At 35.2% G+C, this 24391-nt stretch overlaps 1 protein-coding gene across 1 annotated transcript in view; it reads left to right on the top strand.

The window, feature by feature from the left end:
* Positions 1–1715: 1715 nt before the first annotated feature.
* LOC128999614 (ribosomal protein S6 kinase alpha-5-like) overlaps positions 1716–24391 on the top strand; it is a 165884-nt gene continuing 143208 nt past the window's right edge. Inside the window, exon 1 of the mRNA XM_054426201.1 lies at positions 1716–2032. Within this exon, the coding sequence (XP_054282176.1) occupies positions 1915–2032 (118 nt within the window). The 5' untranslated portion in view covers positions 1716–1914. The remainder of the gene's footprint in view (positions 2033–24391) is intronic.

Here is a 24391-nt window from a genome sequence, read left to right as displayed (position 1 = left end):
ATTTTAGGCTCTCTGGCAACCAATTGTTCTTTTTATGTCAACAAGAGTAACCAGGCATAGCCTTCAAACGTAATAGGCCTAAATAGACATTTTTGTCCATTCAAAAAAGATTTTATCATATATTTTGTCATATCCAGATTGTGTTATAAAGGCTCTTGACACGTTTTACAGAGAGCTATTTTACTGTTCTAAACGGGAGGTAAACACTTCGTACAACAGATTGAGCGTGATTTAATTGACCGTTCGCAGAGATCTCATAAGGACCTATTACTAAGCGGAATTCCAATTGCTGAGCAATTCGCAATCTCCTCGTTTAGATTTAACGCATGAAACCTCTCCATGAAACCGTCTTGCTTACTGAGCTCAGCGGGGTTATATTACAACTTTGAATAAGCAGTTGCATTGTGGTTACATGGCTTTGGCTTACAAATGGCATATAAATGGAAACACGGACAATTACAGTTTAAATAATCTCCAAACTGGGAAAATCTATCTTGTTGCAGGGTTAAAGTTATTCTTACGCTGTACATAAAATCCATTACACCAAAACGTTAAAAAAAAACAGGCTGATAAACTTTGTTGGTCAATGAATTGCTGTAATCCTGTAATACAAACGCTGTAATACAAACGCTTTGTGGGGTGAGTGTTGAATGGAGTGTATAAAGTCAATGGTATTATGATGATAGAATGGTAAGGTATATCCATACCAATTAGGAATTTTGGGTACCTATGGAGCGAAGCGTATTTTAACCCGAAAGTGAGTTATGCTCATTTCGTCTTGATGCTTTGAGATGCCTTGTATAATTTTGTAATACCGACTAAGACCAGTTGTTAAGTACCCAGACTATTTATTAATAGTCCATTGCTTGAGGACCACTAACTGAGTATAGTTTTGAAACACCAGCGTCTGAAACTCTGGATCAAACCAATGGGAATTAATCAGGGTATTTAGCTTTTTTGTAGAAACTGGAGTTCATCTTGTCATTCAATATGAGAAAACTGTGGAATTCCTATCAAAATTGTGTTCTAACAGTGTAAATCTGCACATCTGGTTTTTGTCCTTGGTTTGTGTTGATACCTTGTGTAGGCAGTGTGTGGGTCGAGCTCTCTCTCACATTCACTGGTTGTGGACTTTCTAGCCTTCAGTGGCAAGTGAAAAAAACTTTCAACTGTCACCGTACTGTAGTTGTACGAGAAAGAGCATTGGAAAAGTCATCATAACTACTATTTTTTTAAACTTAGTTTGGGTTTCTTCATTTGCAGACAATTTTTATTGTAACCATTTTCTGGTTGGAAAAAATGAAATCACACAGAAAAATTGTTTGTGTAACTCTAATATAAAAATAATTTACCATTAGCAGACTAAGAATAAATTAGTTTACAGGAATTAGTAGCCTATATACCCATGTTTAAAAAGTTTACAAAAATTATATTCAATTACATAAGTACAGTACTTAATGCTACATGAAGCGTACTGCAACAATTTCCGGGAACGATAATATCGTTTCATCAATACAACCTTCAACGCCTTCAACTAGGTCCATACTGCTTTACCGACAGCACGACGTAGTTGTCGATGTCACCGCTAGGTAGCAGCGCTAGGTCTCACTGCCACTGCCCAGTTGTACTCGTTCTCGTTGTGTTTGTGTTGTTATGTACGTATCCTGCCAAGCCGAGACAGCTGAGCGCTGAGCTGAGCAGCTGAGCAGTCTGTAGCAAGGCCGTGGTAGTGTTGTCGCGTTTATTTTGACAGTTGTCACGCGCACCGCACCGTGTAGCATCTTCCGTCAAAGTTACACCTTTTAACTAGCAATAAAGTGTACAGTTACTCGGTAAGCTACAAACAAATGTGAACAGTGCCACTGTGACAGTGCGGAGTTGTTTATAGGTTATGTTCGTGTGTGATTGTTGACAATGGAGCCGGTGGCTGCGGTAAGGGTGCCTGTGGTGGTTGCTCCTCAACCCCCGAGAACTGTCATCGTTCCCGCCAAACCCGTTGAGATGGAGATGGTCACCCACGTCCTAACATACGGTAGGTTGGATGCGCGCCAAACGTTCAACAATTGCCAACTGCTTAACATTTCGGTTAACTGGGAAACGAAGCTATTTGTGTTTTCATTGTCATTACCTCGCTTTGCAACACTTTACGACTTGGTTTGTTCTGTTTGTGCGAGAAGTTTGTGTCAAGTTCAAAGATTTTCTTATGTAGGGGTAGGGTGACTGGTTGGAAGGAGATTAGATCGAGAACTGATATTTTCAATTTTTGCCTTATAGTGCAGAATAAATGTTGATATTTACATACAAAATCGGATGTTATGGAAAACAAACATTCAATATAAATAATGTCTTCAGGAGGTAATGTGTCCAAGGAATTATTTTATGACTCGGTAATAAAGCTATCTACTTTTATAAAGAGGAAAACATATTCTGAAGCTGACATGATCGTTGATAGGCATTGTAGCCACTTCTTTATAAATGCCAATGGATAACGATGTTGGACAATTTCTGAATCACTGGCAACTTGTGCCAACAATAACTAAGGAAAGGGACACAGCCAGATGTTTTCTGCCTGTTAAATTAAATGTGTATGTAGGAATGTAGTTGGACCTTAAATATATTAAAATTGTCTAGGTTAAAACTTTGTTTTCCGCCAAACTTTTTAATATTGAAAATATTGCATTAAGGCTTGTTACACTCGAATTTTTTGAAAATACTTTTGCGTATTATAATATCTGGAGCAAAATAAAACCGACTATAAAATCTAATCGATACGTTTCACCAAAAGTTTTACTGAGCAGCCTTTTTGGTTATTCACAAAATTTTGTTGTAAACTAAGAAAGAAATGTCACACACAAATTTTATTAACGGACACTAAACGACACTTAAGTAGAAATTTATTGTACAGAAAAGCCCGGCAGCCATTTAGTATCGGTACACAATACACATACACATTGAAGTTTTTGCCTCTAGCTTTTGCCTGATGATGAAAGCAAAGTCATCAGTTATGCCAAACACACACACACACAGGCGGGTTGAGGTAGACCTATTGTTGCGTTGTGACGTGGGCCGTGCAAGATGTTGAATGCACACAGTATATTTTACCTCCAGACAAGTTTAAGGTAATTTTCACTTCTCGGTGACCATAAATACAACTTGGCACCTGTTTACCTGTGTACATTACTCAGCTTTGAGTAAGGAACGTACTGTAATGTGGATATGACTTGGCAGTTACGACATTTCCGGAATTTTGAATGTGATTAATTACACCGTGATAAGTAGCTTAGCATTTCATAATATATGTAAAGATTTCGTTACAGGCTGGATAGAGTTATGCATAGGAAATTTAACTTGTTATTTCTACCAAGTGATATTGCTTAGTAGACGCTAATTATTTTTGGGATAAAAGTTAGCTGTCTCCAACTCATTTGAATACAAAATGGGTCAGGTTATGTTTGTTTTGGTCATTTCGTTTTCATTTTTTGAATTTGAAAAACAAAAGAAATTCTTATTTAAAATACAAATGTATATGAAATAAAAGGGGACCAGCCTCCATGCCAGAAAGTATTTGGAGGAATATTGGGATTAGCAGATGATTTATTATCAGTTTTCTTTTCAGTTTTCTCGAAAACTGTTAAGAATGAGTCTCTTATTACAACTTAAGTTTTGTTTGTACAATGTATATTTAGGCTAATAAATTGATAAATATAATAAAAAAACGAATATGCTGTACTAATGAGGAAAAAATGGCAATGCTGTTGTAAAATATGTTGGATAATAGGCCTACTTAATTATTTAAATTTATAATTAATTCCTGGATGGATTTGGATTATGCTGGAGTGTCGAATAAATGTTGTATTTTATAATGGATTTTACGTTTTTTTTCTCTTGATGATCTATTATCTATTATCAGAGTCCAGAGGACACACAACAGTCTTCGAATAGATAGTAAAAACGCTGTTAAAGTTGGTCAAATAACAACAAACCTATTGTAAACAATAAAATGCCCTTGGCATTTCTCTAAAATAGTAGATAGTATTCAGTTGACCTTGAAAATGATACACAAGGGTTTAATCCATGGCTACTATTATAGACAACTCAAGAACATTTGATCGAATAGTTTGTAGCCATCCATAATACGATTTTAATGATGTAGGTAATGATAAATGGTGGAAATAAGTGAGTTTTCACTCCATTGTGAAACTGAAAACCTTAGTTCAAACAATGAATAACATCCATCAGCTTAGAATACATTCATTGAGAATTCCATCCGAGATTTTCCTGGTTCCGACTTTACCGTTTAACAATCATAAGGCCCCGGGTACGATACGAGCGGCGAGCGGTGAGCGGCGAGCGGCATGAGCGGCGCCGCTTTGACATCGGGTCTCATTTAGTTGCGTGTAAATTTGTTGAGGGTGGCCACGATACGTCTGAGCGGCGAGCGGCGGTGAGCGGCACCGCTCAGCGCCGCTCATGGTTCCAAGTCAAAACCGATTTTCGCGAAAACGCCGCTCGCCGCTCAGGTGAGTCATGCTTCAGTTCGGCCTTAAATGACAGGGAAACAGCAGCAAACATGCGATACGAGTCGATACGTGAGGTGCAGTTCAGGTAATGTTTGTGGAATGACCATCAAGGAAGTTTTAAAACACTTCAGTCACCAGAAAAGTATGGGAAAAAATTAGGGTTAAGGTTTTTCTAAAAACCAAGTTTTTCTTTAAAGGCAAACAATTGACAGATAGCAACAAAAGTTGCAATACGTCTTGCAGGTAAGCATAGTTTACCATTTTATACTAAACTAACTCATAAAACTTGGGAAACTTGATGAGCGTTATAAATGTGCCGCTTGTATCGTAGCCACCACCGCCGCTCACGTGCCGCTCAGGTTGGCGCTCGCCGCTTGCCGCTCACCTCTCGCCGCTCGTATCGTACCCGTGGCCTAAAGGTTATCCACCAGAAATAGATCGCCAGAAGCTGAGTTGTCTCCTTTTTGAGGACACATAGTTTATTTTGTATTGCAATTTCTGACACACAGATAGACGTTATATGTACGATAATTAGCTAAGAAGGCCTAGTCTATTATTGTTTTTGTTATACATTCTATGGTATTATTTCGAAAAAGAGTTTCAAGAATTCCTCTTATTTTTGTGCCTTGAGGGAGCTAGCCCTATAATGTGTTAATTTTAATGATCATATCACTCTTTAGGAAAATGCAGGATGTAATTATATCAAGGATTTTAAAATCAAAATATGCTGAAGAAACCGCGTTATAGTATCCTTCAAATTTAAACGGATAACATTTTGGAAACAATATTATAAATTAAAGTAGAGCAAATTGTTTATGTTTGAACACGTTTCCTGTTAGGCAATGGTCCGGCGAGTGCGACGTTGCAACATTTTCACCACTGAATGGTATCGTCAATCGATTAAATAATTATTTTAGGCTTAATAATAATAGACAGACTATGTAAGCATGGAGCGACGACTTAAGACCAAACTATCAAAACGCAAATAGGCCTGGGCACATGCTATCATTGTTTGAATGTTAAACATGAATTGATCAAATAGTTTCAATAGATAACAGTGTAGACAAACTAATTAAACAAAATATTTCACTTTTAAACTTAATTTTTGATATTAAATAGAATATTTTTTCTACACTTGAAACGAACTTACGTGAATGTCTGTACGATTCAAACTTTTTTGGAAATCAAATGCATTATAGAATGTTGCCTATTGAATTACAAGTGTAGTATATTATATTCTGGCCACATTATGTGACATATATTGGTAGAAAGGAGACCAAGGCAGAATGAGAAGCACTCTAGAGGTCTTTGATATACTGATAACATTCATCTCTGTGAGACGTTCACTTTGTAACATACGTGGTTCACTATTAGTTTATACTTATAGTTGTTTATGCCACCGAATTAAATTTTATTGCATTACGGTATACAAGACTGTCCAGTGATACTGTATTATGAAAATTCGTGGAATCTTATTTTTATTCGCACGTTATTTTAATTGTATTTTGTATTGTAATTTTGCATCTACACGATTCAAAATTACCGCTTGTAGAAGATTACACCCAAAAAGTTTGATTTATACTTTTTTCCAACCCAATAGCTTTAAACGTAGTAGTCACAAAAGAGAATAAATTTGTTATTTAAAATTTGAGTATTTTGTAGTTACCATTGCTTATAGAAACAATATTATACCTCTTAGCTAAAAATGTTATGTCTGTGTGGATAAAGTAAAACCAACATTCGTATTGACAAGTACTCGAAATCAACGCAAAATACACCAAAACCACGAATATTAGAACGGAAACTTTATGGGTCGTAATTATACATATGACGTCACTGACCCAAAAGTAAACATGTTTTTAGTATTGTATGAAACTGTAAAAAAAACCGTCAAAACCATGTTCATTTTATTAGAATATATGTTGGTCGGGGACTAGTACTTAAAGGCAATTCGATATCTACGGGTTAAAAAATTCTCGAAAATATTTTCTATAAATCCCTTGAATTTGCAAAAGATTAACAGAAAATTGCACTGTCAAGAAATTTACAATTCACCAGATGCAGTTACTGTATTACTGGTTCTGGTAAAGCCAATTAAATAGCCTTGCCACTGCCTGCTAGTGGCTGTTTAGTGTTGTTATAAGCTCTAGTACTGATAGTTGAACGTTTGTTTACTATCGTTCAGTCCAAGAGGTTCAAGTCGTGAACACTGTATTGCAGTTGGGTACAAGTTAGGCGATTTGTCTAAAAACTCATTTGAAATGTGGGTGATGAAATTAGGTTAGAACAATTATTTAACTTTCATGATTTAAAAATTTTAATTTCCCATTCAAAATACATATTTTTAAGATAACTATAAAGTAGTACGCGTTTGGATGCGAAAATGTTGTGTTAGGTGCATACCAGATTTCAGTAAAGAAAGACGTAGGATGAGTGCAGCAGTATGATTGACCGTTTCATATCAAAAACAATATTTAAAGATTTTTATTGTTGCCTAGTCTATCACAATCGGCCACAAAATAATCTTTTGGAAACGATTTTTTAAAAGGATTTAGCCTACTGATTGCCAGGAAACACAACATTCACATACCAGAATTTGACCGCAGGTTACCGGGGCATGGAAGTTTACTATACAGTATGAAAAGTGCTTATCCAAAGAGTTAAAAAATATAATGATAGAGTATTATCTAATAGAAACTATATTTTAACAACCCTAAGTTGTTAATTTTATAATACAGGGTGTCCAGTTTCTACGTGAGAATCTAAACTGGGTATTTGGTGTACAAGGGTAGGGTTAATACAATTTTAAAATTCTATACAACTACGGCCACTCACAGTTGCAATCATTTATGTTCGATACATTGCATTTTCACCCTGAACACAATACTTTAAGTTTTAATGGGCAAGACGTTCCTATTCATTACACTGTAGCTCTGTAGCTTACTAGCCTGTTTTTCCTTGTCAGATATAAGTGGGAATTGAAGTTTAAGTTCACTGGGACATTCATCCTATGAAACAACCGTTAGCATTTCCGTAATCTGCTAAATTTGCACAAAGACTAACAAAATATACAACTACATAAAAATACACAGAAACGTGTATATTCAATTAATAAATAGGATACCGAATAGTGAATATCGGAAATTATGGAGTAGAACGAAATGTAGAAACCCAAACAAACGGAGCAAACAAGAACAACAATTAACAGAGTAATAAACGCCATAAACAGCGCGTGTTTACCGCACTGAGCTATGTATAGACTACCTTGAACCTGGTCAGGGCAGGGAGTTACTGTACCAGGAAACACAGGCTTCATTGCATACCACAAGATTCATTACATAGCATAAGCTACACTGCATATCACAGACTTCATTGCATAGCACAAGCTTCATTGCATAGCACAAGCTTCATTGCATAGCACAAGCTGCATTGCATAGCACAAGCTTCATTGCATAGCACAAGCTTCATTGCATAATACAAGCTTCATTGAATAGCACAAGCTTCATTGCATAGCACCAGCTTCATTGTATAGCACAAGCCTCTTTGCATAGCACAAGCTTCATTGCATAGCACAGGCTTCATCGCATAGCACAAGCTTCATCGCATAGCACAAGCTTCATTGCATAGCACAGGCTTCATCGCATAGCACAAGCTTCATCGCATAGCACAAGCTTCATTGCATAGCACAAGCTTCATTGCATATCACAAGTTTCATCGCATAGCACAGGCTTCATCGCATAGCACAAGCTTCATCGCATAGCACAAGCTTCATTGCATAGCACAAGCTTCATTGCATATGTTCATTTATGTATTAATTAAAACTATTTTAATTAAATAATCAATTCGAAACAAGATAGTGTTTTATTCTAAGAAATCATAACATAATATATTTAACAACTAGAGATCAGCTGGTTATAGCAATACCAACATCTCCCTCTTTAACTTTTGAATGGACGAATAAATATTCTATTGCGTCTGAATAGTCTTCCTTCAATTGATACAAGGTAAGTTCTCAACCCATCTAGTGACACTATTACGCCAGGCGTCCATGGTTCTGCTTTCATGTCTGGTCTCTTCTGTATCAATACCTTTTGTCCAACTTTAAGTGGGTCCAATGCCTGAGTGCCTTTATCATAGTGCTTCTTGTATTTTTCTTGTTTTTCCTTCAACTTGTCTGTGACTCCTATGTGTATCTTTGGATTTAGTTTCATTTCTGTTATGGGCAAACGAGTCTTTGTTGATCTTGACATTAGCAACTGCACAGGACTTGCACCCAAGTAAGCCAGTGGTGTATTTCTCCACTCTAATAGAGCTGCTTGAAAGTCTTCTTTACTTTCTTTTACCTTCTTTAGCATTCTCTTTGCAATTTTAACTGCTGATTCTGCCTTACCATTGGATTGGTGATTATGTGGTGAAGAAACAACAATTTTAAACATCCAAGTCTGGGCAAAAAGCTTGAAGTCTTGGCTAACAAGTTGAGTACCACTGTCAGAAACAACAACGTCTGGTATTCCGTAACGAGCAAACTGTTCTTTACAAAACTGTATCAGGCCTTCTGTTTTTAGTGAATTCACTTTCTTCAGTTCAAAAAATGATGAAAAGTAATCTGTCATTATAAGAAAGTGGTCACTGCCCAGCTGGAAGAAGTCAATTCCAACTCTTTGCCATGCTCTTGTTGGAGTATTATGAGGCTGTAAGGGTTCCGATTTCTGAGCTGGAGCGTACTTTTGGCAAGGCCAACATGTTTCAACAGTTCTTTGAACATCTCCAGCCATTCCCGGCCAAAATAACACTTCTCTTGCTCTTCTTAAACAAGACTCGACTCCTTGGTGAGAAGAATGTAGAATTTTAAGCATGGCAGGTCTCAAAGAACGTGGAACTAATATACGGTCTCCTTTTATTACGATTCCATCTACCGCTGATAATTCATCTCTAACACTCCAGTATTCCTGTAGATCTTGAGGAACATGAGTACGTTTCTCAGGCCACCCTTTTTTAATCGTGTCCACAAGATTATTCATAACAGGGCATTTACTTGACTCTTCTTTTATCTCCTTGATCCTCTCATCGGTAATATTTATGTTGTCTAAATCGTTAATGTTCTCTAACTCTGCCTGAAAAATTAGGTCGTCAACTGTTTCTCTGCCGGTTTCTGTAAGAGGCGATCTAGACAGAAAATCTGCTACATGCATTGATGTGCCTGGTTTGTATTGTACACAAAAGCTGTATTTTTGAAGTCGTAAAAGCATCCTTTGCAGTCTCTTAGGAGCTGAAATCAAGGGCTTCTTGAATATTGCCTCCAAGGGCTTGTGATCGGATTCAACTATAACATCTCTATGTCCCATCAAATACTGTTCAAAGCGTTCAAGTCCAAACACAATAGCTAGACACTCTTTTTCAATTTGTGCGTAGGCAACTTCAGTCTTAGTCAATGTTCTTGAAGCATAAGCAACGGGCTTACCTTGTTGCATGAGACAAGCTCCTAGGCCATATTGACTAGCATCACATTGCACAACACAACTCTGTGTCTGGTCAAAGTACTTTAATGTTGGAGCTTCTTGGACCATCTTGAGCAACTTTTGAAAAGCATCTTTCTGTGGGCTGTCCCATACCCACTCACTATCATCTTTCAGCAAATTTCTAAGCGGTGTTGCTACTTCTGATAGTCTTGGTAGAAACTTTGATAAATACACAACGTAGCCTAAAAATCTCTTGACTTCTTCTTTTGAAGTAGGAGCTGAAAGTTTTCTTATAGCTTCTACTTTGCTAGGGTCAGGACACAACCCATCTGCTGTAATGAGATGTCCCATGTATGGAATTTTTTCTACACCTATTTTACACTTATCCTTGTTAAACTTTAACCCTTTAAGCTGAGCTTGTTGCAGAAGGGCATTCAGCTTCTTGTCATGGTCAATCTTAGCTTCTTGAACGGTGTTTCCTTTTCCAAATACCATAACATCATCAGCTATTGCCACAACTCCTTCAAGGCCCTCAAGGTTTTCGTGAACTCTTCGTTGAAACTCTTCAGGAGCATTAGCAACACCAAAAGGTAGTCTAGTCCAACGAAATCTCCCTTTGGGGGTCCAAAACGTAGTAAGCCTGCTTGATTCCTCATTTAGCTTTACATGCCAAAACCCATCCTTAAGGTCCAGAACACTAAAGAACTTTGCTCCATATAGCTGTGGGGCTATTTCCTCAATAGTTGGTGCTTGATAATGAGATCTTTTAATGGCTTTATTCAGGTGAAAAGGATCTATACAAAGTCGTATCTTGTTAGGTTTCTTCACTACTACTAAACTACTGACCCAATCAGTAGGCTCTGTTACCTTGACGATGACTCCGAGCTGTTCAAGTCTATCTAATTCAGCACATATTTCTTCCTTCAATGCTAGAGGTTGTCGCCCGGGTGCTGCTATTGAAGGTGGTACCGACGGGTCAGTTCTTATGCTGCAAAGACCTTCAAAACACCCTAATCCTTCAAATACAGTAGGAAATTGATCAAATATCGTATGTTGATGTGTGGCTGTTTGGTTAGATGCTGTGAGAGCCTGGAAAACCTCTTCATCTGTCGTAATCAAACCTAGTCGAAGACAATCTGCTGCTCCTATAAGAGGATTTCTCTCAGAATTCAGAATTTCAAACTTTAAATCAAAAATATTCTTTTTGAATTTTGCTTTCAGCACAATGCTGCCTAGTGAGTTTTGAGATGACCCGCCATAGAAACACAAAGTAGTGGAGCTACTATTAAGTTTAGGATTCTCATTGTCAAGAATAGTTTTTAGATCTCGTAGCCCCATAACGTTACAAGTTGCACCTGAGTCAAGCTGGAACTTTCTGAGCTTTTTGTTGACCATCATTTTCACAAAAAGTCGTTTTTTATACTGGATATCGTTAAGTTCCATCACTTCCTCTTCACCTTGGCTATCTTGATTTGATTCACTGTCATTATCTTGGACCAGATTAATTTTACCGGAACTTCGACACACGCTGCTAAAATGGTTCTTCCTTTTACAGGTGGTGCAAACTTTGCCAAACGCAGGGCAGTTTTTTGCTCCCTTAATATGTTTTTTACCACAAAAACGACACTTCCATTTGTTATCTAAGTGTCTACTCTTTGCTTGAAATGCCGCATCTTCTGATTTCACTGTCATTTTTGTAACAAACCTTTCAGTTGTTTCATGATGCATACATATTTCGATAGCCTCATCAAGTTTTAGGTCTTTTCTACGCAAAAGTGTTCTTTTTAATTCAGTATTGGTTATACCTACTACAAGTTGGTCGCAAATTAGAGTATCTTCAAGGCCTGTCTTGTCGAGATTTGCTAAAGAATCAATGTCACACAATCGTATTTGCTCTTTTAGACGACCTATAAAGTCTTTAATCGTTTCATCAGTCTTTTGAACAATGCCATCTATATCTATACTATTATATAAAAATCTAATGGTGTCTGTCTGTATGTGTATTACTAATAGATGAAAAAACTACTGAACCAACTGGGCTTAAATTTTACAAAAATATAGCTACCATACCAAGGACCATTATAGGGCTATTCACGTTTCGATACTGACTGTAGGCTTTGCCCCTGTGGCTTTAAAAGTTCTGAGGTGAACATTTTAAAAGTAAATATTGATTGGTCTCCATGGCTGTGATGAGAACACTAACAATGTTTGTTTACATTTGCTTTGACATTTAAATATAAACAATAAGAACTGCTAAACTGCATACATCAATTTCAGACAGCTGATACAAAGAAATTAAATATAATATTTTCCATAAATATGAGGTAGGTTTATCTCTTATATTAATACGTGAGGGCTGTTTTTTGTGAACAAAACTCCTCTGTTATTTCTGGACCGATTTTAACGTTTAAGGTGTCAAATGATCCGTCTCAATTCGTATTTTTGCATAAAGGTTTTATAATTTAAAATCTCTTATCCTTAAGGGCACGAGACGCTCTCAAAGGTCGCATTTTCCCCATAAGAATTACATTGAAAACAAATTTAAACACAAAATCAGCTGTGTATAAAAATAAACTCACCAGCTTTTTGGGAGAAAAATTTGATGTTTGGAATATTAAGGAGGTTATAAACAAATCGAAACAGTTAATCAGTTTTGTAGGAAGAACAGAAAATTTCTTGAATTTTAAGGAGAATTATTGAAAACAGGAGGAGGAGACTATTAATAGGAAATCTTATACGAGTACTTATGAGAAGAGTAGAGGAGAGGCTCGGTCTTACAGTAAGGAATCCAGGTACACAAAAACTTGGGGGAGATGAATAATTTTTGCCAGTTATGCTAAGCAACTTATTTTGGAAGTAAAAAAAACCATGAAGAATATACACATCATGTTGTCACAGTGGTAAAGTAAACCCACCTAAAGTCAGATCAAATAAATACATGCAAGAAATTTTTACTGGTAACAGCTTTAAGTCGGGAAACATTTGTAGAAAACACAACAAAATAAGGCCGGGTCCATAAAATGCTAAATATTTTTACAAGAAGCGTTTATTTATTATTTCAAAGCGCTATTAAATAGCGTGAGTATTTCAATTAGTTACATAGGCATTTAGTCGGGTCTTTTAAACTCATCGAAAATTATGACTGTTATTACTGTAGTTTTAAAATACCTTCTGTATAATACCGGCAATTGCTCGATTTCGAGCAACAGGTACACTAGTTTTAATCTAACCTTTTATCATGGATTATTTATTCTCTGTATCAACTCCGGCTCTGCTTTGGATTTTTTAAAGCGTCTTAAGTTAATAATCCTAAGTGAAAATAATTTTATTGATATGTTTTCATGGAAACAGTATGAAAATTACAATGTATAAATGTTTTGTATGAATTTGGAGGCTACTTTAAATAAATTCTAACTGCTTCACATGCGTTAGATTAACTTAACATAACTTGCACATCACATTGTTTTTTACATGCATATTTAGGTAAATTAAGTTATTGTGTTTTGCTAAACCTATGCTTAAATTAAACTAAAGAATATCATCAATAACTAAATTGTCGTTGATTTTTGTTTTCTAAAATCTGTTGTACATGTGTAACTATATTTAATTATCAAATGGTAATACAAAATACTCTTATTTTATCTTAACATAGCTTTTAGTTCACATTTACTTTATTTGATACATTTATTATTTGTGTTGTTCAAAGGTTTATTGCGGACATTTTCCATCACGAATGTAAAAAAACAATACACAACGTTTCGGGATCTGGAATCTGATCCCGTCTTCAGGTGAAAAAACTTAACTAACACATTACAACTAACAATACACAAACGCCCAACCAAAGTTGGAATACACTACCGAGGTTAGTAGTCAAAAAATATGCACTGTATAGCAGTCAAGTCATGATACAACATGCAATTAATAACAAATCACAAAACACTATAATCTATAAAAGGTTTACGTACAAAAAAACTCACACAATGGAACACTAACAACACCGTACGCTATGACTCCACCAATGAGACTGAACCAACATGGCTGACCAATCGGAAACACGGAGACAACAGAAATGGCTTCCGGTCCCTGGAAAAGTAAAACCAACAAAATGGCGGAGCGATGTACGATGCCGCAAGATGGGTGTTAATTATGTTTATTCATATCACGAGTTTTACTACGAGTTAACATAACGTGCGAATTTTGAGGAGAACTCGTTATTTCCCTATTTATTGAACAATTAAGTTCCCTATCCTTTAGTTCCTTGTTCAAAATGGGTAGCCAAAGTGGCCTTATTTCAACCGATGACTGACTGATTGGTTGGTCTGCTAATTTAATGTATGAGGCTTCAATGAGTTTACGTTTGAAAAAATGAGGTTCCTTATGGACAATTTTTGCCTCTTCAAAATTCATACGATGATTTTCGGACCAGCAATGATGAGCGATCTTAGATTTTTCCTGAATAGATTTTTTTTGAACAGTCTTAGAACATCTGTTTATAGAAAAAAGACACACACAGGGCAGTATCTAAACTTTCAATCAAACCACCAAATTTCTGTCAAGGAGGGGGTTGCTTACTCTCTGTTTGACAGGGCTAAGAGCATTTGCTCCAATCAGGATGAGTTAAAGGATGAAATTAAGAAAGTAGAACAGGATTTGGCTAGTAACGGATACCCTCGATCCATTATAAACAAATGCAAGAAAGATAGGGCTACGCGTGAACCTTTACAAAAAATTAAGGAAAAACTCGTCCACATGTCAATCCCGTATGTGTCAGGACTGTCGGAAAAAATCAGAAGGGTTGCTAGGAAATTTAATGTGCAAACAGCATTTAGGACACAAAACACACTTAGGCAGAGTCTCGTCAAAACAAAACCCAAAAATGACACTCAGGATACTAAAAACTGTGTTTACAGAATAAATTGCAATGATTGTTCCAGGCCTTACTATGGCGAGACAAAAAGACCGTTGAACATTAGAATCAAAGAACACAGAGAAAACACCAAAAAAGGTTTAGTGGAAAAATCTAAGATCGCTCATCATTGCTGGTCCGAAAATCATCGTATGAATTTTGAAGAGGCAAAAATTGTCCATAAGGAACCTCATTTTTTCAAACGTAAACTCATTGAAGCCTCATACATTAAATTAGCAGACCAACCAATCAGTCAGTCATCGGTTGAAATAAGGCCACTTTGGCTACCCATTTTGAACAAGGAACTAAAGGATAGGGAACTTAATTGTTCAATAAATAGGGAAATAACGAGTTCTCCTCAAAATTCGCACGTTATGTTAACTCGTAGTAAAACTCGTGATATGAATAAACATAATTAACACCCATCTTGCGGCATCGTACATCGCTCCGCCATTTTGTTGGTTTTACTTTTCCAGGGACCGGAAGCCATTTCTGTTGTCTCCGTGTTTCCGATTGGTCAGCCATGTTGGTTCAGTCTCATTGGTGGAGTCATAGCGTACGGTGTTGTTAGTGTTCCATTGTGTGAGTTTTTTTGTACGTAAACCTTTTATAGATTATAGTGTTTTGTGATTTGTTATTAATTGCATGTTGTATCATGACTTGACTGCTATACAGTGCATATTTTTTGACTACTACCCTCGGTAGTGTATTCCAACTTTGGTTGGGCGTTTGTGTATTGTTAGTTGTAATGTGTTAGTTAAGTTTTTTCACCTGAAGACGGGATCAGATTCCAGATCCCGAAACGTTGTGTATTGTTTTTTTACATTCGTGATGGAAAATGTCCGCAATAAACCTTTGAACAACATTAACTCACCATCACCAACAATGAACTTCAAACAAAGAATTATTATTTGTGTTTTGCCACACTACTGATTAAATAAAACCAAGGAAAATATCATAAAACTAAGCAGTACACAGTGTTCTTTTGTTTCTAAAATCAATGAAATATCTGTTAGGGTACTATGTTTTCTTAATGGTAAGTGTGAAAATGTAAAGGCAATGGCCGATGGAACTGATTAAAAGAAATGGTTTGTATATTAAGTTGTTTGTTGATATTTTTGTATAGTAGAATCAGAGATGCAATGAAACATATACTGTATTTATTTGCTATTACATTTTTTAGTCCTTGATGCTTTGATAACGATATTAGTTTTGTCTGCTGTCTTTAGTGTTAAATTATTTGTTTGAAATTTTTTATAGTACCTATAGATATAGTTTCTTTAATATTTCAAAAGACTGTATTGATAAGGCACAGCAATATTTCTAAAGCTTATAACAGCTGACTTAGTTTTGCTAATGATTTATTGTGAGTGAAAAAACTGAAGATAAAAGGATTTATGATTATAAAGAAGAGTTTAATATAAAGATATTTAAATTTAATAATTAGTATTTTTGCAACTTCAAAATTGAAATTTAAAATGTCAATAATAAATTAAAAGATGTGTAATTAAGGGAGATGAAGGTAAATCTGGTAAATCATGTATGTCAAAGTTTTACTCGAAGATTTGGTCAGTTTTTCTCATATCAGCCTACACAAGATTTAAAATTAATAAAAACCAAAACGGTGGTATCCACTTCTTACCAGATTTAAAAGTCATAACTTTAAACGTTTCTATTAAGGCCAAAAAAGTTTAATTTTGTTTCTAAAAGCGTTGGCGGATGTGTAACTATTATATGCAAGAGATAAATATTAAAATGTTTCTATTTTGTGTCCTCTTCCCGTTGCAAAGCACGGGTACAACAGCTAGTTAAAAATAAATCTCTCATACAAAGAATTGTTTGTCCCTAAAAAATACTTATCCAAAGCTTCAATTACCTGATCCAGGGTCGCTTCATTGGACCCAAGTATTCTTTCAATCAAACATAGTCCATCACGGCCAATAACAGTTGAAAACATGGCCATTTTCAGTTTAGGTGTACTTAACCTTGTACCACCTAATGCTCCTGCTTCAGCTAATATCAAATAGTTCTTCCATTGTTTCTTGAACACTTCCCAGTTTTCTCTTACTCGCGTTGGGTCACTTAAGTCCAGTGGATTCGGTACTACTGACACCATGTTCATTTATGTATTAATTAAAACTATTTTAATTAAATAATCAATTCGAAACAAGATAGTGTTTTATTCTAAGAAATCATAACATAATATATTTAACAACTAGAGATCAGCTGGTTATAGCAATACCAACAGCATAGCACAAGCTTCATTGCATAGCACAAGCTTCATTGTATAGCACAAGCTTCATTGCATAGCACTAGCTTCATTGCATATCACAAGTTTCATCGCATAGCACAGGCTTCATCGCATAGCACAAGTTTCATCGCATAGCACAAGCTTCATTGCATAGCACAAGCTTCATCGCATAGCACAGGCTTCATCGCATAGCACAAGCTTCATTGCATAGTACAAGCTTCATTGCATAGCACAAGCTTCATTGCATAGCACAAGCTTCATTGTATAGCACAAGCTTCATTGCATAGCACAAGCTTCATTGCATAGCACAAGCTTCATTGCATAGCACAAGCTTCATTGCATAGCACAAGCTTCATTGTATAGCACAAGCTTCATTGCATAGCACTAGCTTCATTGCATAGCACAGGCTTCATCGCATAGCACAAGCTTCATCGCATAGCACAAGCTTCATTGCATAGCACAAGCTTCATTGCATAGCACAAGCTTCATTGCATAACACAAGCTTCATTGAATAGCACAAGCTTCATTGCATAGCACAAGCTTCATTGTATAGCACAAGCCTCTTTGCATAGCACAACCTTCATCGCATAGCACAAGCTTTTTTCTTTTAACTTTTGTATCTCGCACATTTTTTCGGAAAATGTCATTTATAACAGTGAGGTCAAATAGCTTGCTGTATAAGCAGAGTTTCTGTTAGTTACAGTACAGTCGAACTGCACGTGCGGTATATTGTAGTCCCTAGGGGATGTTCGTGTGTGTTGACATTGAACTTTATAGTTCGTTCCACACAGGACACTAGTTGCAAACAACGTTAATTAATTATCTACTGTTAACTTCACCAGTACACGAACAGGGAGGGATGATTTCCTAACTAACTTTATTCATGGTTAGTTTTCATGGTTAGTTAGCAGTGTGATATTTTTTTTACTTATTTGATGTAAGTACAATCAATATCTTTAATACTTTTAATTGACATGGTGACCATACTAAGTTATCTAAAACAGTGATGCACTCTTTTGATGTGAGTAATGGTTGTTAAAGCTAAATATAGTTATTTATATACAATTAATGGATATCTAATTTAGCAATTTCTTTCCAAACCATTTTGTAGAGCTTAAAAAAAACAAATAATTTAGTATGTTGAAGCGTTATCATGCGCCTAATGGTTACGGTGGAAAATTCCGAAAAATTGTAAATTTAAAATTCCCATGTTATTCTTATGGAGAATAAGTAAACTGTTGTAGTTTGCTTGTTTATGAACATATTTTGATCAAATTTGGAAAATGTTTTTATTTCTTACTAACTATTCACATTTTACAAAAAAAACAGTTTTACCCTCCCCGATGCAGCAAACCTAAGTACTTGTTAAACTAATTCTATTTAAATCGAGAATAAATGTTATATTTTTAAGTAGACATTTCAGTGTAAATCCAATCAGTCAAATGGAAATTCGCTTAGTCTGCAGGTTTGCTGCAGCGGGGGTATTTTTTTGATTGATTTGTCATTTTAGAGGTTACACTGGAGTGACAAATGGTTACGAAAAATGTTATTACCTTTTTGTATTTGCCCCCATTGCGTTTTATTTATTCCTAGAGTTCACTTTCTAAGTTCCAGTGATGCTGTCCAACTTTTTTATAGCGGTTTAAGTATGAATTGTAATTTAAGAGCTGATCCTGGAATGTTTAACCACAGTCAGGTTCCCTCGGTTTACATAATTTCTAAAGTCGAAATTTACCCACTAAAGGTACTGTACCTACATGCAGCATTAACACACTCATTTGTTCAATTCAAGGCCATAAACCCTATAACCTAGTGACAATGGTGTATTGGATACATGTGGTCGATATACTATAGGTCATCTAGCTATGAGTTACCTACGTTGTTGACCATATTTCCTACAATACTTATTGGAAACATGGTTTTATATTAAATAAAAAGTTATTTGTTGAATTACTTTATGTAATGTTTGTCAGTATGTAAATGGGGAAAATTCAATTTGATTTGTTAATTCACACACAGGTACAGCACACTTACATTTAAAAAATAATAAATCACACGATATTTTTTCTTTCTGATTATCTCTACAAAAGTCTTATATATTTTTGGAATTGGTTATTTTAGGAACTGTAGGTAGTTTCAAAACATTTATTGAGCTCTAAGGTCACTAAGAAAAGAGGTTTTTGTCATATCTTATTTAAAAAAGTAAGAGTCCCTAGTACCACAATATTTTGCCACCAATCTGCATAAAAACACAAACATTGATTATGACCGAGAGCTTTGTTCAGAGGTTTTTGGAAATCTGACATTGACAATAGTTATATTAAATGTATATCACATAACTATTTATATAATTACCACCGCTTTACTCATCAATTCTAAAAGTATAAAAAAACATTCAGTTGACATAAATGATAATAGAAATCAATAACTATTCTGGGTGGATTTAAAAATACTTTATATAATTTTACGAGTTATAAAAACGAGCTGATGTCTTTAATTAAAAACTAAAGGGATATATAAATGAACTATTTGAACTTCGCAACAAATTGATTAAAAACATCATTTTTTTAGCGAATTTCCCATATAAGGAATAAGCTATTACCGTAGTACTCATGGTAAGACCTGGACGCGGGACCGATTTTTTTTTCGTTTTGAGGTCCCTAGAGGCCAAAAACACCATCCGTTCAAATTCATATATATATATTTATATATATATATATATATATATATATATATATGTGTCCGTCAGCACGATAACTCGAGCAAAAATGATCCGATTTGGATGAAATTTGGCACAAACGTGTAAACGTACGTTTATTCGAACGAGTTCGCGATCCAGCATGATCGGACCATGGGAACGGGGGTTTACGGGGGGTTTTATGGGGTAAAAATAGGTTTTTCCTATTTTTGACCCAAAAAACATAAAATTTAGCAATTTATTTCCAATCCATTTTGTAGAGCTTAAAAAAACAAATAATTTAGTATATTGAAGCGTTATTATGCGCCTAATAGTTACGGAGAAAATTCCAAAAAATTGTAAATTTAAAATTCCCATGTTATTCTTATGGAGAATAAGTAAACTGTTGTAGTTTGCTTGTTTGTGAACATATTTTGATCAAATTTGGAAAATGTTTTTATTTCTCACTACCTATTCACATTTTACAAAAAAAAAGTTTTACCCTCCCTGATGCAGCAAACCTAAGTACTTGTTAAACTAATTCTATTTAAATCAAGAATAAATGTTATATATTTTAAGTAGACATTTCAGTGTAAATCCAATCAGTCAAATGGAAATTCGCTTAGTCTGCAGGTTTGCTGCGGCGGGGATATTCTGTATTTTGACTAAAAACTACTTCATTTGACAAATATTCTAATTAAAAATAAATATGGCACACAGCCCATTATTGCAACACATTCAGTCTAACATGTAAAATATTAAATGTCTCTATGATACCATTGCGAATCTCTGAACATGTTTTATGTCACTATAATAAACGTCACTCATATAATGTAACGTAAGAAAGCTTTGACTCGCTGAGCTCTGTCTCTTGAGGCTGGCTGGGACGTTGACTGCTGATGGTTTCATGTTTACTTTGCTGAGTCAAGTTGTCTGAGAGGACTCATCTTGACTGCTGTAGGTTTCAAATTTACTTTGCTGAATATTGGTTTATGATATCACTTCACCTTAATTGACAATGATTCACAGGAAATAATCAGCAGAATTTATTTTTTTCAAATGTTGGCAGTTTTCTTCCAAGTAAAACTGTGACAAACTGTAGTGCAGGTTCTGTTATTTTAACAATAATTATTTCATCATTTATTGCAATAGTTTCAATTAAAATATTAGAGTTCAAATAAAAGTTTATTTGGTGATTTGATTCTACTAATGGTGCTTATGTGTTTTGACATAGCATAATACATCAATAGTCAAAGATAATACCTAATCTTTTTACTCAGAGTCAGAAATCCCGGTAACTTCGGAATTATCAAATGGTATTAAGTACTAAGTTTTCAATCCTATGAAGTTCAATTATCGGAACAGTGAGGAGGTTTTATAAACTTTCTAGAAAGTGTTAACTTGAGTTTATAAACCTTTAATGTTTGTGTTGGAAACTAAGTTATGAACTCTAAATTTGAATGTCAATATATTGTGAATGAAAGGTCATTATGCACGGTAAATACAATTTGTATGTTTAAGAACCTTTTAATTTCTATAATCTTCTTATTAAAAAAGAAAGAAAACCCGGCAGAGTAGGGCCTACCCGTCCTTCGTACGGGGTTGGCATATAAATATAAAAATGCTTATTGCAGTTATGGGAGAGGACACGGTTTAAGAAAATTTGGTTCTTTTGATTCATACGGTAAGCTATAGTATAGCACATCTACCATAGCCATAATGTTCTACCACTGTACCTAAACAATAGAAAAAAGTAAAATTCTCGTTGTGTACCACAGCTTTTTGTTGCTAGTTGGCTCAAATTAGCTGTTGTTATAAATTCAAAAAATAATAGGGCTGCAGTCTTTGGTAAACCTTATAACTTTTTAATGCTATTCAATATCATAATCCAACTTGTGCAGTTGAAACAGCTGACAAAATTCTTTAATTCATTTTAAATATGAATACGAGCTGGTGGCCCGTCCTACGTACGGGAATCGAGTTGTCAACTAAAACTAAATAATTCAGAACATCTAGTTTACACGCATAGACACAAATTCTGGCAGTTTTAATGGGGAAGATCACCTTATAAACAAAATATGTAACGTGGCCACCTATTTATTCCATTCGAATATAGACCTAAAATAAAGCGAAATGAATTTTAAATCCGATAATTTTACAATAAAACAGCATTTGTGTCGATTTTAAAAATCTTGAAGTGAGATTGGTGACCGATTCACACTGGTTTTGAGTAGAGTAGTTACATGCCACCTTTAATTGCATACTGTACTACTTATGTACTTACCGTAATACCTTATCTTACCTCCGTGACCACTGAAACTTTTATGAGGATTCTCTTCTATCACCTGCCTCTTCAAAATTTAGATCCCAGTCTGAGGATGCATTTCATAACTTGATATTTCCCGTCTATCGTGTGGTACTCCTTGGAATATCCTTTTTAAAAGTTATTGCACAGCCTGTCCATCCAAGCTTTACCTACTTCTGGAAAGCATCCCTATATTTGGGTGTTAAAACATTTCTCTTAGCTCTCCGTTCTTTTTTATTTCGACCTCCGCGGGCCAACCTTGAACTGGTCTGTATATTTTCTCTGCACTTTATTATCTAACCCAGCATTAGGGTTTTTCGGTTCTTTGGTCAGTGCCCAAGTTTCTGAATCATCAGCACTACGGGGATAGTTGGTATGGTATATGAGCCGACTTTGGTTTCTGCTGCACCCTGCAATTTATTTGACAGTTTTATAGAGACCTACTACACCGATTGACGCTTTCATTGCTAACCAAAATTTTAGTATGCCGACATACTCACATTCAAACATACAGAAAAAGAAGTATCAACACGTAAATCACTTATATCTTAAACAATTAAGCGATAAACTGCTGAAAAAATATTTCCCAAATATGAGTTGAAATTTGCAATGCATAAATTAAATACTTACACAGATTGCATTTACGACAAAACTTGATTAAACGCGAGTGTTTAAGATGTTTAGTTCAAAATAACACGTTTCCTGATAACGCAGATCCTTCACAGTGGGGGAAACTACCTACATTTTAAAGTGAAATAGTATGTAAGCAAACACCAACGAACAATATTTTTGTAAACAAACAACTCGTAACATAAACATTTCAATGACAGTTATAAACCAGCTGTTAGTTAATCCAGCTTTGAAAATACTTTAAATTGCTAGCGTCGGCTGCTAGACTTTAAAAAAATTAATACTTAACGAGGTGTTAGCCCGTTCTACGTACGGGAATTCAGTAGTCAGTTAAAACCGTGTACAATTCAGATCAGCTAGTTTACACATAAAGACAAAGTTTCTTGCAGTTTTAATGTGAAAAATCATCTTGTAAACAAATGCTGTGTGACCAAATATGTTTTTATTCCATCATAGGCCTATACGATATGCATTTTAGATCCGATAATTTTACAATAAAACAGCAATTCTGCAATTTTTGCTATGTGAAAAGCGTTGAAGTGAGATTTGCGCAGCCGATTCGCACAGACGCACACTGATTATAAAGTCTACAGTAGAGAGAGTAATAGTTAATTGAGAAGTGTTTAGACTTAGTCAACGATACCACCTTCCATAGCATACCTGCCTCTTCCATAATTATTATCACTACAATACAACTACTATACACAATTCCCAGTAGGTCTGAATAGAAACGGCCAAAAATAAAACGATAATACTGTATCCAATAAAATTCACAGTAGGCCTACACATAAATCGTCACACCCATCCTTTATATCAATTTCACTGCATTAATTGCTAAATAAATAAGTATAAACAAAGAAAAGTAAAAACAATAACAGTTTGTTTTGAAACAGCTGGTTGGTTCAAATAACATTCATTTATAAAAAAAGAACCCACGATTACTAAAAGAACTGGTCACATGTAGCAGGAATATAAGAAACAAACACGCTAGTAAAGCTAATGACGTAATTGTCAATGTTTATTATACAACCGTTATCAGTTCTATCCTTAATAATTACCCACCCTCAATGAATAAGTGTACATCGTAATTTCCCATATTAGTTAATTTAAACTGCAATATATTCATAGTTGAAATAAAAGTGATATTTTCACGTTTGGGGGCGCTGATAGGCACCTCCAAACGTAACCACACTGAACACGATTTCATAAAAGGATGGTTTGTCTAATTGCAGTATCCAAGCAACATAGGTCAATGTTGACGTTGTGTTCAATCTTTGTATAAAACTCGGCTGAGGTTGTGGTGGTAATTTAAAATCGTGATTCCTGATTATTCTTTATCTTCTTTTTATGACATCAATATTTCCGGGCCAAATCCAAACAAAGTTAAAGCAGACAAACATCAATTGTAAACAAAAAGCGACCATGAAGAATTAAAACATGTAAATATTCAAACACCAATTTTTCTATTCTTTCCTCGAAAAGTGGAATAGTAAAATAATTTGCATTTATCCTTTTTTATTAAGAGTCGTGTACAGAGCCTCGATTTGTACTGTGGTTTAATTAATTTTGGTCTAAACTATTTTAAACTGTGGTCTAATTATCTCTACTAATCTTACTTATTTCCTATAATCAATGACAAAATA

The sequence above is a fragment of the Macrosteles quadrilineatus genome, unplaced genomic scaffold (genome assembly GCF_028750875.1).
Source record: "Macrosteles quadrilineatus isolate MER2022 unplaced genomic scaffold, UCM_ALF_1.0 Scaffold_8__2_contigs__length_117827958, whole genome shotgun sequence".
Taxonomy (NCBI): domain Eukaryota; kingdom Metazoa; phylum Arthropoda; class Insecta; order Hemiptera; family Cicadellidae; genus Macrosteles; species Macrosteles quadrilineatus.
The sequence above is the reverse complement of the archived record's forward strand: the minus strand, read 5'-3'. Positions and strand labels throughout refer to the sequence as shown.